This window comes from Coturnix japonica, chromosome 3 (genome assembly GCF_054131305.1).
Source record: "Coturnix japonica strain WE chromosome 3, WE-NBRP24, whole genome shotgun sequence".
Taxonomy (NCBI): domain Eukaryota; kingdom Metazoa; phylum Chordata; class Aves; order Galliformes; family Phasianidae; genus Coturnix; species Coturnix japonica.
In genome coordinates this window covers 7,438,501-7,456,859 of record NC_140665.1, presented here as the reverse complement: position 1 = coordinate 7,456,859, position 18,359 = coordinate 7,438,501, and the positions used below count along the sequence as shown (strand labels likewise).

At 41.3% G+C, this 18,359-nt stretch overlaps 1 protein-coding gene across 2 annotated transcripts; it reads left to right on the top strand.

Moving 5' to 3' along the window:
* The first annotated feature begins 82 nt into the window (after positions 1–82).
* On the top strand, positions 83–17,758 carry BUB1 (BUB1 mitotic checkpoint serine/threonine kinase). 2 transcript variants are annotated; one of them, XM_015856630.3, is made up of 25 exons: positions 83–124; positions 210–269; positions 340–484; positions 827–1,023; positions 1,868–1,908; positions 2,603–2,709; positions 3,696–3,748; positions 3,857–4,047; positions 4,387–4,547; positions 4,864–5,174; positions 6,024–6,076; positions 7,679–7,816; positions 8,799–8,894; positions 9,803–9,899; positions 10,271–10,343; positions 10,785–10,965; positions 11,546–11,624; positions 12,672–12,871; positions 13,140–13,280; positions 13,912–14,027; positions 15,064–15,225; positions 15,419–15,576; positions 15,660–15,837; positions 16,113–16,219; positions 16,377–17,758. In XM_015856630.3, exons 1-25 carry the CDS (start codon positions 102–104, stop codon positions 16,570–16,572), a joined length of 3,264 nt encoding a protein of 1,087 aa, XP_015712116.3. In that variant the 5' UTR covers positions 83–101; the 3' UTR covers positions 16,573–17,758. The 2 variants fall into 2 exon arrangements, 1 of the variants encoding a protein (XP_015712116.3); XR_014944365.1 differs by lacking the exon at positions 11,546–11,624.
* The last annotated feature ends 601 nt before the right edge of the window (positions 17,759–18,359 follow it).

Genomic DNA, 18,359 nt, shown 5'->3' with positions numbered 1-18,359 from the left:
GGTGAGCGGGATTGGCGGGAAGGGATTGACCAATAGGAAAGCAGCGCCGAGCCGCACCGCGCATGCGCGGCGGGTTTAAATCGGCGGCGGTTGGCGCAGGGATGGATGAGGAGCGGGTCGCGCGGTGAGCGGGCATGGCGGGATGGGGAGGGGGCTTCGTATGGGGGCTCCAGCCTGTGAGCTATCTGTGACCCTTGTTTGTTCTACAGAAGTTACGAGGCTCAGATCCAAAACTACCAAGGGAACGACCCGCTGGAGCCATGGGACAGGTGGGTGTGTTGGGTGCCGGCAGCCGCCGTTGTGCTGGGCCCGTCTCTAACCTACCTGTTGGCTTGTCAGGTACCTGCAGTGGGTCGAGGGCTCCCTCACGCCTCAGGAGAAGCAGAAGCGGCTACCGCGTCTCCTGGAGCAGCTGGTGAAGGCCTTCCTGGCCGACAAGAAGTACCACCAGGACGGCAGATTTGTCAGCCGTTGTGTTAAACTGGTAGGTGAAGATCTTGTGAAAATAAAGCTATCCTTGTGCTTGGCAGCTCTGTGGCTGAAGGCAGCTTGTAGCTCCTTATCTCTAAGTTGTGTGTTTGTGTGCAAATGCTTGGACGGAGTCCTCTTTGCTGTGGCTCACCTGGTCTCCGGTTACTTATGCTGCAAAAAAGGCACTGAGGGCCTGCAGCGTGTCCGGAGAAGGGCAGCGGAGCTGTGAGGGGTCTGGAGCACCAGTGTGATGGGGAGCGGCTGAGGGAACCGGGGTGTTCAGTGTGGAGGCTCAGGGGAGACATCATGGCTCTCTTGCAAGAGCTTATGTGTTATGTGTCTTTGTCTTGTGCAGGCAGAGTTCATCAACACTCCCTGTGTGTACTTTGACTACCTGTCTGGTCAGGGGATTGGTACAAATACCTCCATCTTCTATATTGCTTGGGCTCAGCAGCTTGTAAAAGAAGGCCTTGTGCAGTGTGCAGTATCTGTGGTTCAAAAAGGACTTCGCAACCAAGCACAACCACAAGAGAACCTGCAACAGCTGTATTGGTAATTGACACATCTCTTAATTACTGAAATATTTGAATAGCGTTCAGTTGTGGGTGTTGTTTTTTCCTTGGGTAGATATGGTGCACCATAGCAGAGGCAGACCAATGGTTATTGCTCCTTCAGTGGAGGAGGCCCAAGAAGAGGAGAGTGCTACAACTAATTGATTCATCTCCTGTCTGTTCTTTTTTAAAATAGATTAAAAAATATAGTCTGTTCTACTTCACAAACCTACCCTGGATTTACTACTACGTGTGAACTTTGTTAGTTGAAAGCTGGAGCAATTGGCCATGCTAATGGCACCCTTCTTGTCAAATGATTGTATGCTTGTGATGCTGTGCCAGTTGGATGTACATCACTTTGTAGCTGCAAGTACTTCTGACTGTCAGCTGGATGTACAGTTGTGCCGATAATTGATTCGAATGTTCCTTGATTTCTGGTTAATGGCAACAGCTGGAACTGCAGTGGAATTAGACATCAGTTCCTGACCTGAGTTGAATTTCAAGTTTGTATTGGAGACATGTTGACCATCATATGTAGGTTCAGTTCCTTGTACTTCTCTGCAGGCAGGTCTGCTGGAGTTTAGCATTTAGCTGTTGGAAATGCTGGAGCTGGTGCTTATCATGAGATGTTTCCTCTGCTGATGATAAAACAACCCTATTTCCAGCTCTTGCTGCGTATTGTGGAGCTTTTATATGACAGTAAGGGTCCTGTAGCTCCATTGAGTATTTTAGAGTAATGTTTCTAGGCACAGTGGTTGTGTACGGAAATCAAAGGTTCCTGGGGGTGGATGGGAAGGAATGGGAGACAGGTTACTTAATAACAACTGTTGTTTCTTGCAATTTAGCTGGCTGCAGAATTATGATCCTTGGAATCCTTCTCTGCAAGGTGAGACTACAGCTATTTGCCTATGAGGTGTACCTAAGTTAGATCAATCTTTTACTTCAATCAGTGAGTTTTGTCGTAGTGAAGGAAGCTGTTGCATACTTTATTTCTCTCAGCTAATCTGATCTCTAATTGGTTCTTTGTCTAAATGAGCTCTGCATAGGAAACCTGCTGCGTTGATTCTATTCTATAACATTAAGATGTTAAAACATCCAGCAGAGGTTTACTTCATGAAACAACTGAAGGCTGGGATCTTGCAATTTCAATACTATGTTGTTTCTATAATAAAGTTGGGAGTATTAAATAATCAAAATAAGAAACAATTTGAGTTGCACCTCTAAAATTAGAGTAATAATATTTTAATAACAACTTAAAATTCAACTTGGTGACGAGCTTATGCACCTTATCGGACTTGGATAGCGATTGAGTGTTCTATCATTGGTAACTGAAAATGACAGCAGTATTTTCTTTGAGAATGTAATAATGTGCACCGTAGAAGACTGAATAGAGAGCTTTCATTGAATTTGCAGCTAGTTTTGTGGCTACGAAGTGTAATAATTTGCCTGTAGAAATTGGTTTTTCTTCTGTTTTAAGTGTGTTCAAAAGGAAGTATTAGTTGTGAGTAGAAAGATTTATCATCTGTTCATTAATACAATATCATCTGTTCATTAATACAAGCCAATATAATCTGTCCCAGGTGCTGCTACTGTAAAGCCACTTCAAACTTCAAATGCTGAAAATCAAATGGCTCCTCAAACAAGTGCTACAATTCTAAATGATCCGGCATACACATGCAGAAATCAGGTAACAAACTGGGGAATTAGTACTTAGTAATTGAAATTAGTAAATTAGTACAAGGAAGATTGGAATGTTCATATCCAATAACACTCTCCAATCTAAACGCTGTAAGGAAACCAGTGTATTCTAACAATGTCTTCCAGGTATCATGAACGTTAGTGGTATTTTTTACACCCTAAACATCACATATGCATAGGGATATTTTGACTAATAGAAATGCTTAATCACTCAGCAAGTTTCCAGTGATCACAGACAAAATGATGCCAGGTCAGTCCACAGCAGGTTCTACTTGAGGTTCTATTTGTACCCAGTAGTGATTTTTATTAACTATACAGTCCAAATCCTGTCACTCTTTAGTCTTCCTTTGCCCCCGTCCCCACAATAAAACCAAAAGAGAAACCATGCTACTTCTAACGCATCTTAGATAAGTACCAGAATGCAGCACTGTTGATCTTCTGAGGTATGGCAAAGCTAGTTATGGTTCTTCACAGCTTTTCTGGCACAATGAGATGAAACGTGATCCTGGGGGATATCATCTGCCAGTATTGACAAGTGTCATGGGATGATGGAATAGAGCTTAAAGTTAGTCTTGCTGCCTGCCACCTAGCCAACCAAGTTGGATGGCTTGTCAAAGAAAGAAGTTGGAGAGGGCTGTCTAATCTGTTCTTAACAAACCCAGGTGGTTTCTAACTTAGGCTTTCTGAGAACTGCAGCTTCCAGATTTACATCTGTCTGCCTGGATTCTCTGGAATCTTGCTCATCTTCCAAAAGGTCTGAGATTACAGCAAACTGTTATACAGCTAATTCTTCAGGAATAGATTTTTCAAGTTCTTACTACTCATATAACTCTTTCTGGTCTGCTATTGCTACGCTCATGGCCTGAGTTGCCACCTCTTCAGTCAGAATCTTAGAGACTTTCTGGTTGCTAGTCTTGTCAAAATGGATGGTGGCTATAGTACTGGATTTCTTTCTTCCCCTCTCTGCAACTTTAGGGTCCTGATTCTGCTGGTACTCAGTCCTGCTCTTCTGATGGAAAACAACAAGTGTAAGTTTAAAAAAGAATTGGTATCATATTTTCTCTGTGAGGAAAAATTGACGTGTTCTCAGAACAAAATCGATGAACTGAAATAGAACTCTTTATTTTTCTTCACAGAACGTGTGTTACATACATCTCTAAATCTGAAGTTCTTCCTACATCGTTGTCTTCTGCCGTGGAATGCAAACAGGTTGCAATGTATGATAAAAACCTGCTCATTTGTGAAGGCTCTGAACTTTCATTTGAGGAACTGAGAGCCAACCGATACTTCAAGAAATACGAGCGCTTCAAAAGACAAAGAGAACAGGGTATTCTTCCATTTCAATCCAGCTATTTCTAAAGCATTCTTATAGTGATGGAAATCTAGTGCCTGTCTGTACTTGTGTATTTTCAAACTCCCTGTTAAAGCCTGAAAACTTTATGAAAGCTCAAGTTAGTATCTCTTCAAAAACAAGGTGGAATAAGCTTGGAAGTATCAGTTAAAAATGCCAAGTGACTGAAGGGTTATGGTATTTGGTTACCTTCAAATTCTTCAATTCCCAAACTGGCGGCATGTTCTTATTTAGAATTTAAACTCATCCCTGGGTTTTGTCTTCTGCTGTGTGGATCTTTGTACTGTTTTATGACATATTCTTTTATTTTCTTAGAAGAGGAAGAGAAGGAGTTTGTGAGGGAAAAAGAGGCCGCTGTCCTTGAACTGCAAGCCCTGCAGCAGAAGCTGGAACAGCTCACTCAGCTCACCAAAACCTTGGAGGAAACTAGGCTGGAACCTGCATCTACAACATCTGTTGCACCAAATAAGACAGTGGTGTGTATTATGATCAATAGGAGCAGTCCTTATAAAACTCTTTCTTAAAACTTAACTGTGCTGTACCTGGTAACCTGAGTGGTTTGTTAACCAAATCTGGAAGTCAAGGCTGCAATATCTGACTAGCATAGATAACTGCCATAACTTGAAATACACAACGAAGAGAATTTTAATTGCTAAACCTCAAAGTTTGGCATTGCCTCTGAAATTTCTCTTAAATGTGAGGAGCAGTTGTAAGTTATATAAAATGGCAATGGTTATACATGTATATTATACACGCCTTTGGGGGTTAAAAGACTCTTTCTTGTTTCTAAAGGTACACCCACATGTAGCACTCAATGCAACTCTGCAGCAGAGCAGGATGGCACCTTGCCAAAGCTCAGGTCTGGTACCACACCAGTCAAATACTTCATTATCAAAATCTCTTATGCTGGAGTCAGCAAAACCAGCTGGCCACTGGATGACATCAGCCTCCCTGACGAAAGCACCGCACAAGGAGGACACGGTCACAACTCAGCAGGAGCTTAGAGAAGTCCAGAATGGTTTGTTACACCCTCCATTCAATAATGTTTCAGCTCAGGAACAGGCACATCACAACTCAGCTGTTCGGTGGAGCACCAGAGAAGAGTATGTATAAACAGGCTAATTCTTGCTCTGTGTCTTTACTTGAAGCTGGCAATTAACTTGGGGGGAAAAAATAAAGGCAGGCTTTTTCTTCTTCTGAAAAAAATCTTAAGAACTTGTGGAAACTGATATTTAGAAGACATAGATGAAACTTTTATAAGTGATGGTCCTCATTTCAGTTTTTAATTCCTTTGACTTTGTGTTTTAGTTGTAATAACTAAGAGTAAATTCAGTACACAACCAAAGTGATTATTCAGCATTTGTGTCCCTGGCATGCCTGAAATAAACTACAGAATGTGCTTAGTTCATGCAGATCCCAGATGTTACATCTTGGCTTCTAAGGTCCCTGGAGAAGAAAAAAAAAAAAAAGCTTGTATTTCTTTTCCATGTTTTGGTTTATATGGCAGCTAATAAAAGAAACAATTTGGTGTCAGGGGAGAAAGCTAGGTGTGCAAAATGAGTGCAGTTGAAGAGACTTGACCAACAGGAAAAAATGGAGTTGGTTGTCATTCATTTATGTCATAGGCTTACCTGGAGGCAAACTGTATTCAAGTATATTTGATGGCTGCATTTTTATCTTTTTCAAAGGACTGCTGCATTTCTGGTTTTGACTATTGGCAGCTGAGAATCTTGGACAGGGTGGGGGCAGGTCAATCTCTAAAGTTTACTTTTGACTTCATTTTTGCCTCCTTTGTTGGGGAGGGCTGTAGGATCGCTGATGTCTCTGTGATGTTTCCTTTGTTTCAAGTCTAGGAAAGGCCTTCTTACTGGTTAGAGTACATTATGGTTAAGTCCTGAAATGTAAAGAAAGGTATTTATTTCAACTAATGGTTTTTAATTCCTTTTTTGAAGGCACTCTAAGAAGACATCATCCACTGGACTAACTACTTGCGTGGGCATGGAAGGTAATAAACTAAGTTTTGACAGATACCAACGTGGTTGGTATGTCTTAACTGGCTGGGGGTGAATGGCATGTAGCGTTTCAGTTTTGGTGGACCTATCTGAAAGCTCCTAATATTCAATATAAATGCATGTGAGACTTTATTGGTAGCTCTACCTTGTGCCTGAAGTCCTACATCAAATTTGGAAAGACAGCATTCCAGTCTTTATATTCCCATCCCATTTAAAATAAGACAAATTCTCTAACTTTAAAGAGCACCTAACTGCTGAAATTCCTTCCCAAATGAATTGTGAAAACTTTGATTTTTATATATATAGATAGACAAGACATGGTGGAATCTCATTTTATCGTTAGCAAGAATTCTGAAGGATGGACCTGATAAAGTTTTTTGTCCAGAAGACTGTTGGATACATACTTACCTGAGATTATATAGGAGCAGAAAATGACTTCCTGAGTTTCCCTTGGGACCCCCCCTACTACTTGTAGTTCTGCATTAAGATGACCAAGTTGGTGTTTCATATTTCCAATTTCAAACAAGTTTCTGTAGGAATCTGAATAGTTGACTGTTGCTTGTGTTTTTGCCTTCTCCTCAGGCATCAGTACTGGTCACAGTCACCACTGATAGATATTGGTTTTAGTGGACTGGTGTTCCAGAGAAGATGAGTCTTGTGCTAATTTGTTTTGAGATGCCATCTTTTTAAGTGGCAAATGATGATTTGCCCTTGGGAGGGGATTGTTCTCAGGTTAAAACTGGGAAGTTAATGGGAGCATGATTTTAATTCAATTGCTCACCTGCAGAGATGATGTGGCAGAGAAATGAGAGCAAAATACTGAAATACAGCTGTAAACTAGCTGAAATGATGACTCATACAGACAGAAATAGACTGTAAGGCCTACTAATCCCTTCCAGGTTTCAACTGGTAGTGCTTACAGGCTGTTTATACTTCATTAGCCCTGTGCAAACTAACCTTGTCTGTGAACTCCAGGCTTCCCTTATAATGCTTCCTTCCTCAGCTTTCTGCCACAACCTTCAAGGACCTGGGGAGAGATCTTAGAGTAAGAATGAGGGCAAAACGCCCTTTTCTGTGTCATCTTTCACTAGGTCACCTATCCTTCTGAGTAGTGAGCCTGCTTTCCTGAGTTTCCCTAGTTTGTTTGCACAAGAAGCCCTTGTTGCCACATCTTTCGCTAGTTCCAATTCCAGCTAAGCTTCTTTCCTTCACTCCACACTTATGGGCAATTTCTCATTATCTCTTCTGTGTATCCAGTCCCCGTTCCCACTTTCTGTGCAGTTATTTTTGGTTTGAGTTATGTTGGGAGATCTTTGTCTTTGCTGGCTTTCTGTCTGCTTGACTCGCTGTATCAGAATGGCTATTTCCTGAGACTTGGTACCGATGTTTTCAAAGACCAAATGTCTGTCCAAGGTTCCTTCTGCCCTTCAGGGTAGTCTCCTTTGTGAACCCAACAAACAGATCACTGAATAAGGCAAGGTCTGCTTTACAAAGCCTCCGAGCTGTCATTTGGTTACTCCTCTTGTTTGCTACTGAAATGTTAACAAACAATCCCAGGCTACTTTAGGAATAATTTTCCCTGTTTCTTTTTCCAGTATCTAGAGCTGGAAATGCTTCCTTTGCTTCTGGAAATGCTTCTCAGGCTACGCCAAACACTTCACTGGGAGGAGCAACGCAGGCAACACCATTCAAAGTGCAACCTTCACCTACAGTTCATACGAAAGAAGCATTGGGTAAGCATTTGGAATAACATGCTAGCTTCACCGGAATTTATAGGATATTGCTTGTTAATTTTAGTGGAGCAGAATATATAACAAGGCTTTCTATAAGTGGGCGCATTTATACATCTCTTTCAAAGAGGGAAAAGAAATAAAATTAATGGTACCGGTACCATACCCTTCTTTTGCAACTGAGCAGATGACCCAATACTTTTACTCCTCCTGTCTTAGAAGAACACAGTCAAACTTATCTCAAGTAATAAATACTTTACTAACACATTGTTAGCCCCAGGCTCTGCTGCTTCAGGCAGTGTGTTACTTGAGCTGCTCTTGTCAGCCCTGTCTGTAACTGAGACCTGTAACAGGCTAACGTGGAAGAACAATCCAAAGTTTATAATTTGGGTTGAAGTTGAGCTTCCCCCAAAGCTGACACAAGTTTAACTTATGCAAGAGGTCTTCTGATTTATTAAGTAGACATCATCTTCTTTTAAACATTGGTTTTTCAAAACGCTGAGATGGAAATTGCAGTTTAGTTTCTTATGTCAGATGTGGAGTGGTAATATCCATATGCTATTCTATCCACCTCATGCATTCCTGTCATGTTATTCAATTTTGAGCCTCTTGACTTCTACCATATAGGAAACAGCTGCAGGTAAATCTATAGAGTTTAGAAATACAGACCTTGAGTTCCTTGTTATATATCCCGGTCTCTAGTGAGATGAAGTTGCTCCTTCAGAAGAACTTTAAACTGTGTGTTTGAGAGATTTAAGAATAGAAAAGTAACTGGACCAATAGTTATGTATTGGCTAAGTTTGATCTTCCTATTTTGTTCAGTTATGCAGTGTGTTCAAATGAAATAACAGGGAACAACTGATCACTGGGATTTGATAAATATTAAGAATTGTAATAATTAATTAACGTTTGATTACTACACGGTGGAAAAACCCTTGACAGTGTATTTTCTGTTGGATGGTATTCTCTTTTCATTGTTTGTTAGGATTTCTAATGGATGTATTTCAAACACCCGTCTTCCCTGAAACATCTCCACTTGAAGAAAGCGAGGAGCAATTTGAAGCCTTTTTCTGCAAAAGTGGTACATGCTTTTTTCCTTTTGTGCTATGAGATTTCACTGCTTTACTTCCTGCTTACCTCTACTCACCAGTCCTCATTATTGCAAGGTAAAAAGTTCAAGTAGGTGTAGAATGAAGGAGCGGCTTCTTAACTTGATAATGAATTTACTGACAAGGTTCTAGATGCCAGTGCATCTAGAGGAAGATGTGAGTACTTTACTACTAGCAGCCTATTAATGTTCTAATTAACTGCTGGTTCTCTGTAGACATTTTAGTGGTATTAATGTCTTAATTTTGAAAAAGGCAGATCTACTACTTTAAGAGCTAAGATTTTATTTTTCCCTAAAACATTTTGCAGGCTGGGTGTTAGTCTCTGAATCTTCAGCTTATCTGTAATAGCTGAGATTGCAAGCCAGTGCCTGGCTTTCAGACAACAGTGAGTTCAGAGAGGTTTTGTAATTGACGAGATGCTGCCAAGAAAGCTTATGTATTCCTGGATACTTTGTTTCTGAGACAGAAAAGTCATCTTCATTTCCAAAGTTATATAGGAAAGAGCAGCTGAGTATCAGCAGCCCTGAAGGTGCTCCTGCTGTATCTGATTGTAGCCATGACCACATCTCTTACTTTGTGTCTAGCACTTGTGTATTTGCCTCCCCATCTGCTTTTTCTTCCACTTTATCTGAGGTCTTCAAGGAAATCTATCTATTTCAAGTCCTTATGTGCCCAAACTAATTCATTAAGCTACTGACCTTCCTCAAAGCATGCATCATAGCTCCAAATAGGTGCATTGCTCTAGCATATCTGTACCTGACATAAAAGATAAGTGCAATAGCCCAAAAGAAAAGCTACAAATTCAATCCCATCACCTCTTTTGTTGGGGGAGGGGGGAAATGTGAACTTTTGTGAACATTAGTGCTCTTTTATCTTTAAGATCTTGATGGAAATGGAACCTTGAAAGCTAATGTCATCGCCCCCATTGTACCTATGTTTTCTATCTTTGAAGATGAAGAGGAAAAAGAGAACAATAGGTAAGGAGAAAAAAAAACAAACAACTAAGGCTTATTAAGAAGATGTAGAATATAATCAATGCTACGCGTACAATTTTTCTATGACTGTATTTGCAGTATCAGGATTGATTTGAGTAAAGTCAGTGAGCTGTGGGAAAGTGGCATGAGAAAGCTGCAGTTGCTTCTCTGTAGAATTACGCAACCTTCCTGTTTTGGACAGCATTCTTAAGGTCCTTAATTTTCAGGACAAGCGTGGATAGCTTGTTTCTTTGAGCTACTGCAAATTCTCTAGGTTATGCACAAATGGGTTTATTTTAACAAGTCTATCTTGCCATCAGTCTCCTTTGAAATGTTTCTAGGGAAAAGTTATTCTAAATTGCCTTTTTTGTCAGGATTCCACCACCAAAAATCAGGACAGAAGAGCCCAGGACTGTTGGAGAGCGTCCTTTGACTGACTGCACAGGAGTGAGTGTTTGGTTTTATTGCAGGAGTTAACCTTGACATCAAGGGGCTCAGTAGTTAGAGAGCATATACCTTTGTTCTATCCCTGTCCTGCAACACTGGACTTGGTAAAGTCTAGATATACCCCTATCTGTTTTCTGCCAATGAGATGAGCTTTGGAGAAGCATTGAACTTTAGGCTGCTTAACCTTTAGTCTTCTTTAGACTACTAGGGCAATTTCTTGATGTCCAGCATTTTGCTGTGAAATTGATTATTGCCCACATGCAGATCTGATACTAAACTAAATAAACCTGTGATTTAGGTCATGTTGCCACTCCTTTATTTTTTGCATGTTGACAGATGTACTCTGTGTTATTGAAGCGACTGGTAGCATGTTGCAGTGCAGATCCTACAGGTTAATTCTGATGGCTTAGCTTAAGTCTGTGTATTTATTTTCCCATCTAGGAAGAGACAAGGACACCAGAGTTCTTGCAGGATGATTGTATAGTGTGGAATGCATCGTGTACTAATAAAACATTAGCTTCCTGTCCAAACAACACAAGAGACTTTACAGAAGCTGCCCGGCTTGTATCAACACCGTTTAATTACCTGTCAGTGCGTTCACGGCAAGCTTTGGAGGACAAAGGTAAAACAGTGAATGCTTCAGGTTTAGAGCATCAAATTCAATGCTTTTCACCTCCGTTTCTGTGCTGTAGTTACCTTGTAGGCCTTGCCAAGTAAAGCACTGGTACTGTTCCTGCTGTTGTAACTTTTGAATGCAAATCCTTTGCAAAACAACTGCTAGGAGTGTATGAGCACTTATACTTTCCAAATTTTTTTTTAAATTGGGAGCAAAATAGATAAGGTGGCAAGGGACCAGGAGAGCCTTTGCCTTCTGCAGAGGTTCAGATATGAACAGTCTTTCTAGACTCTGTGAAAAGTCAAACAGTTGACTGAAATCCCAGCATCACCACCTTTGGTGAGAACCCTTATTATTGTCTACCCCTCTTTCAGCCCTGGAATACTCTCTTCTAAACAGATCAAGCTATTGTGTTTCCCTCGACTGTTTTAAAATAGGCTTGTTCCTTTCTGGTTCTCATGATACCTCAGCAACTTCCACAGTTGCAGTGTTGACATTCCCTTCTTGTGTTGGAAATAATATTCTGAATGTGCTCGCCTTTGGGGCAAAATAAGCATGTATTATTGTTGCTGCTTCCTTTGTTCAGCTTCCAAGAATGACTTGCAGCAAATGGATTTGGAGTTTTCTGAAGAACTGCACAAGAAGGCAAAAACTAAGAAGCTAAGGTATAGCATTGACTGGGTGAGATTTTCAGGACTTCAGATAGCAATGCAAATTTATGCCAGAGTAGACAACTCTGCTGTGTTGCAATTGGGTCAAGTCCTCCAAGTAATCCAGAGCAAACATGCTGGTATCAGCTTGACTCTGTTTAGCATACATATTAGTATTTTGTGGAGCTGTGTGAACCTGTGGTGATAGTATCTGTAAAAATGCTTGTGTAACTTAAGCTTTCTGGCAGACAACATGGGTAACAAGTGCTCTAACTATTGTACCGTTACTGTAAATGTGTTACTGTCCCTGCGGGGCCACAATAAGAGCGAGCTGATAGTGCTACTGCAGCATCTGGGGAAACAGTGTTTGCAGAGTGTGTGGGTGAAAGTGACACGTTTGGCAAATGCCTGACTTTCATTGACCATAGCAACTTAATTATTGCACTGGTGGTTGTCCGGACCTCCCATGGTGTCTATTTAAAGAGTTGCAGTGAGGGGCTCAACAGTACCTTTTTCTTGTAATGCACATTTCACACTCAGGTGAAATGATTTAGTAAAGTTGTGATCAAGAAGAGAACTCAATACGTGCATTTGAAGGCAAACTTCACCTTGTCAATTCTGCCTGCGTGCTTCCTGTTGTGGGGTGCATTTTTCAGTGTTATTAATGTGGAGGTTGGAGCAGCTGAGCAGAACTGTTGATGTGTGAAGTATCTTCGATCCAGAGTGTGAGGTGTTCTACAGAAGATCTTGTCAGAAACCATGTACAGGCATTATTAAGGGGTCAATGATTGCAATGCATAAGAGTCATGAGCAAATAAGGAATGCTGATAAGCCTGCTGGGCTCTGTTGGCTTTGAACAGATTTATTTGTTGCTTAAAGTAAAAGGTGTACGTAGCTTGTAGAGGTTGTTCTTTTTCTTTATGTGGCTAGCCATGCCCAGAGTTCTTATGGTTATGGCAAAGGCAGCAAGTGCAGATGCTTGTACTTGTGGCTTGCTGAAGAGGTAAAAATGGCATGGCAGTACTGCCAATTAAAAGTTGGTTTTTTTTCTTAAATATATAGCCCTGCTCTTAAACACATTACAAAACAAGGAGAGTGTCGAGGAAATGCCATCACTGCAGCTGCTCCTCACAAATTACATGAGCAGATTCCCACTAGCAGAGCTGAATATTCTTCATCTGTTGGGGTGGACAAGACTTCCCTTGAAAGACTGCCTGGAACTGAGCAGGACAGCAGGACAGCCAGGACTGGTGGAGCTTCAGGTATGGAGCCTTGGCTATGGTTTTCTCCTGTGAAGTCTGAGACTGCAGCAGTGTCATGTTGTTGGAGCAGTGCTTTGTTCCACTATGAAGGTGGTCATTGCAGTAAGCGCAGTGTCTTGTGGCTCCTGCGAAGAAACTGCTGCTTATACACAAGCAATGGAAGGACAAGCGTGGATTAATCATTCTCATTCAATTATAAGCTTGTGGTACCTCTTTGAAATGACACTTTCATTATGGCTTAAATATTTTTCTTTTTTTTTCTATGAAGTTCTTGTTGAGAACCCTTGGGATAAGGAATTGATCTGCAAATTCTTATCAGAGCTCCCTAAGCCACTCAGTACCTACACCAACTATTTTGAATGGAAATCTGTTCTTCCACTTATCCAAGCGAGGGCTGAACTCCATCTTGGTAAGAGCTACTTCAAACATTTCATTCTGAAGCTCTTGTTACAGACTTTTCTGGAATCTGAGCTGTTTATTTTTCTAATCCAGCTTATGCATATACCCAAAGAGTTCCCAGGTTATCTAGACTTAAATTTGAAATTCGACCTCTTTGTTTTGTCTTTTATAGTTAGAATACAACTGTTTTAACTGGTATTCTGAGTAAGGAGGAAAAACTTTTGCTAGTTTTCCTCTCCTGATAATCTATGATGCAACTTTTGCACTTTGTATGGGACAGCAGCAATCCTCTGTCAACAAAGCCCGTGTGACAGTAATTGCAACATACTCGTATGTAAACATTAGTGTTTACTTTGTAAGAAATGCACTTTGGAGTCGAGCAAAAATAGAAACACTGATTTTTTTTTATTATTTTTTTTAGTACACGGTACTTCACAGCACTCCTTCTCAAGGGTGATTATGGGTTCTCTCTTATGAAAAGTTTGGTTAGCAAGAAGAGCAAGTAGAGAAAGCTTAGCGCTAGCATTAAAGCACTAACTTATATATGATTGGTGTGTTTTCTTTTGGTTAAGTAATTACATCTTTTTTTTTGCTGAGGTTTGCAAGTGGGACTTGTTGTTAATCTCTTCTGTCTTGTAAAGGTTCCCTCTCAGTCTGTGTGGACAGCTTGGTTGGAGAAGGAGCGTTTGCTCAGGTCTACCAGGCTTCTGTTCTGAATGCAAGTGACCCTAGAAACAATCAGAAAGTAATATTCAAGGTAAGTAGTACTGGAAAATTCAGTAGTCTTTAGGTAGTCTATTACCTCCCTGGATTTATTCTGCTCAGGTCAAGCTTTCTTCAGTTTGAGTGCTGCAATATCTGATGCATTCTGTGCGGAAAGTTATTTTTATCAACTTTTTTCGATTGATTTCCTACTGATCTTCTCTCTATTGAGTAGTCACGAGTCACCTGGCTATAATTCTTATGATATTTTTCTCAGCTGAACAAAGCTGACTGCTTGTGTGAATGCTCTTAGTCCACAGCAAGTGAAAATGTGTCTAAATTGATGCAACTGGTGATACTATAAGGATACACCGAAAGGGCCATGCACTTTCCCAAGTATGTACCTGCTGGCTTTCCACAAGTATTTTGCACTCAGCCCGCACTCATTTTGTAGTGTGCAGACAGCCTTTCTGGTGGCAGCTGGCTGTTGCATTCTCTGCTAGTTGATGCCTCTAGGGTGCAGTTTCATTAACAAACAAGCTTGTCTAGATGGCAATCATAGATTGAGCAGCTCCCTCCCTGCTCTCCTCTTCTGCAGGCTGCTTCACTGCAGGAATGAGCAACAGGTGATAGGATGGACTTTCATCAGAACTACTGCCAAAAAGAAAGTCTGCACAACTGTGAGGTCAGCTTAGTGCAAGGGGGTTATATTAGATCATGCAACCCCGTGTCTGCTGTTGGCTAAAAGCCCATGTGTACACGTACTACAGCCTGGCTGGAATGTGGCTGTGTGATTGAGTCAACACCTCACCCCCGCCAGATCTTTTGTTCATAGCTTTGAAATCTTTTTGTGAATCTACAGTACTTTAGTTAAAGACTGACATTTTAAAGAACATTGAAAAGTGCATAAGCCACAATGGAACAGTGATTCAATACGATTGAGTTCATTATCCCTGAGGTGGGGTGCTGTTGGTATATTTTGTTTCATCAAAAGTGATTAGGTACATTAGTCTGATGTTGAAGAGAAAAAGCTGAGAAGAACTGCTTTATTGTTAGCAGTTATACCTAGTAATGAACCTATTTTGTTACAGGTCCAGAAACCTGCCAATCCTTGGGAATTCTACATAGCAACCCAACTGGTAGAAAGACTCGATCCAAGTATACACCATCTTTATATCCACCTTTATTCTGCTCACTTCTTTCAAAATGGAAGTATTTTGATTGGTGAGCTCTATAACTACGGGACTTTGCTGGTAAGTGTGCTCAACTTGTGCTCTGAACATCTGTGTTCCTTTTTGAGTGTGACATGTAGAAGTCTCTTCACTTCATGTAACTTCATAGTGAGCTTAGTCTGTGCTTGTTATCAGTACAAACATGCAATCCATATGGAATTGTTTCTGTGTAGCTGATGGTTCTCTCCTGTCTTTGGGTGTTTTTTTAATGCAGAATGCCATAAACATTTACAAAAAGCTTCCTGAAAAGGTGATGCCTCAAGCATTTGTAGTCTATTTTGCTGTAAAGATTCTTCACATGGTAGAAGAGCTCCACAACTGCAAAATCATTCATGGTGACATCAAACCTGATAATTTCATGCTTGGAGAAAGGCAAGTTTTTCCCTTTGCTATGTGAGACGCCTCCATATTGTGGTATTATAGTCTCTGACTGCTGCTTCTTGTCTTGGTTAAAGGTTTCTGGACAATGATACGTGTGACATAGATGATCTCTCTCATGGTCTGACGCTCATTGATTTGGGACAGAGTATAGATATGAAACTCTTTCCTGAAGGAACTGCATTTACTGCAAAGTGTGAAACATCTGGGTTCCAGTGTATTGAAATGCTGACCCAGAGACCATGGAACTACCAGGTAAGAGATTGTATAGACAGCTCTGATATTCAGGGTTTAAGGCATGCATCTAATATAGAGTATAGAAATAATAACCCTCTGCACCAGTGCTGTAAGTTCAGCTCATTGCTCTCAGGGCATCATCCAGAACCCTCTTCTTAATGGAGACTGCTCTTTTAGCTACAAGGGGCGTGGAGGGGATTTTTGCTTTGGGTTCTTCCTATTTTGTTTTTGTTTGTTTAGTTTGTGATCTGGGTATGCCTTTTTAATGTGGAACTTGTCTGTGCTTTGATTAGACAGACTACTTTGGCATTGCAGCAACAGTCTACTGCATGCTGTTTGGTACTTACATGCAAGTAAAGAATGAAAATGGTGTCTGGAAGCCTGAAGGATCCTTCAGAAGGTTGGTGTCAAAGATCCTTCCAAAAACTTTCTCCTCTAGAAAGTACTGTTATCCTTGAACCCAGAGCTAATGCTTCACGAGGTAAAAGCAGGAAATAATATCCTAGCATTTTAAACTTTGAAGGTTTATTTCATGCTTCTTTCTTGGCTCTTTGCAGGCTTGTCAATGCTGAAGTGTGGAAAGAGTTCTTTGACGTCATGCTAAACATACCCAATTGCCATAGCCTGCCTTCTTTAACCACTATGCGCAACAAACTGAAGGACTTATTTTGCAAGTCATATGCAAAGGAAATAAAGCTCCTCAGGAGAAGACTGGTTGTGTTGCTCATAGAGCACAAACGGTCACGAAAATAGGCGTTTAGCTCGCAAAGTGATTGAGGATGGGAATGTCATGCACGTGGGATGTTTTCATAACATCTTTGAAGCCTAAATATTCTTGGTCTAGCTATAGGAATGGTAACTTTCACGTTTGCATGGGATAGTGCAGAGATGTCATCTTTTAGATGTTAATGGAACTTGCCCAGTTTTAGTGTGGGAAGCACAGGCATGTTGGAGGGGCATAATACGTTGTGTATCTTGGGGGGAGGAAAAGCTTCTGAAGAGGGCTGTACAGTTGAAGTAATTGCATTCGACTTCCAATGTATATAGGCTAGGAAGTATATTGGTACTAAACACTGTCCGACTAGGTGAAAGTCAGGCTGATCTTTGAAACTGAAGGAGTATGGAGGTGTTCAGGATGTGTTTTCCTCAATATGAAGAACAGCAAACAACTTTGTGGAAGGAGCAAACTGCTGGAAACTGAGCTGTAACTCCAAACTGTGGTCCTACCATTGTGGAAGACTCCAGAATCTCTTCTAAGAGAAGACAGTAATTGGATGCGAAATAGTGCGTGCTACTGGTTACAAGAAGGTGAACCTCTGTGACTTAGTAGCCTTCATCATGGAAAACAACATGTGCCATGTGTAAGAACAGATTTCCCCCATGTCTCTGTTCTTCCACGAAACGCTGCTGGAGCCACCTGCAAATAACTATGGAACACAAGTGAGTGCAGTTCTGAGCTGTGACGATGAGCACTGCTGCTTGTCCGTGTATACAAGACTGCTGATACTGCAATTCCTTGAGCTTTGTGGCCGGTATATTCACAGTGCTTCTGTTCCACCTTTATTCTCAGCAACTGCAAATCTCAGTTTCAGCATGGATGAGATTTGGATTAGATGGAACTGAACTGACACCCGTCAACTTGTTTGTTAAATTTGCTTCTGAACAGCCAAGAATTATTATAGGTGTGGGCAAAAGCAAGAGGCAAGTGTGTGTGTGTGTGTGTCCATGCGAGAACTGAAATAGTTGTTTCCTGGTCATGATGAGGTTTGGTTTTCCCTTACTGCGGCAGCAAGTTGTGCTGTGGTATCTGGCACCTTGGTCCAGAAAAGCTTATTTTGTAAGTACCCTTTTTTTCCTCTCTAATTTGTTTGTTACACTTAGCTAATTCTATGCATTTCAACTACAACGACCAATAAAACAGCGCTTTGATTTGCTATTACCAGCGCAGTTTGCTTTCTTGGGAGTTTGGCTTGACTTACATGAGTCTTGTCAAATGCTGGATGTCAAACCTGCTTAGATCTGGTGCTAAATTAAAGTAATTCAGCAACCAGCTTGAGCACAGCAGCCCCACAGAAATACCCAATGTGGGTTTATCTCCTTAGCTCAGGAGCATGGAGCCACGTAATCTTGTTTGGAGCAACGTATCCACGCTCAGTCTTCCCAAGCAATCTTTGCAGGTCTTCAGACCTTCTCTGCTTTTGTATTTCTTGACTGACTGATGTCTTGGTTCTTGCAAGTGACCATTTAGAGGCAGGGCTGGACACAGGCTGCAGGCAGGAAGGGACTTTAGCCTCTTGAGCTCCCCTTAACTAAAGAATGACACTTCTTTTTGCTGCTCTCCATCCTTTTGCACTTCTCAGCTGAGACTTGCTGCTATAACATCTGCCCCTTTCCTAGATCCACACCTCTCACCACTCCTGTGCTGAAGTGCACTGATCCACCTTCCCTCTCCATCCAGGACTCCCATTTCAGGGCTCTCAGGGCAGTCCCCTGTGCCAGCGTGCGACAGCCACGTGCAGCAGGTTTGCCTTTGGCTGCCT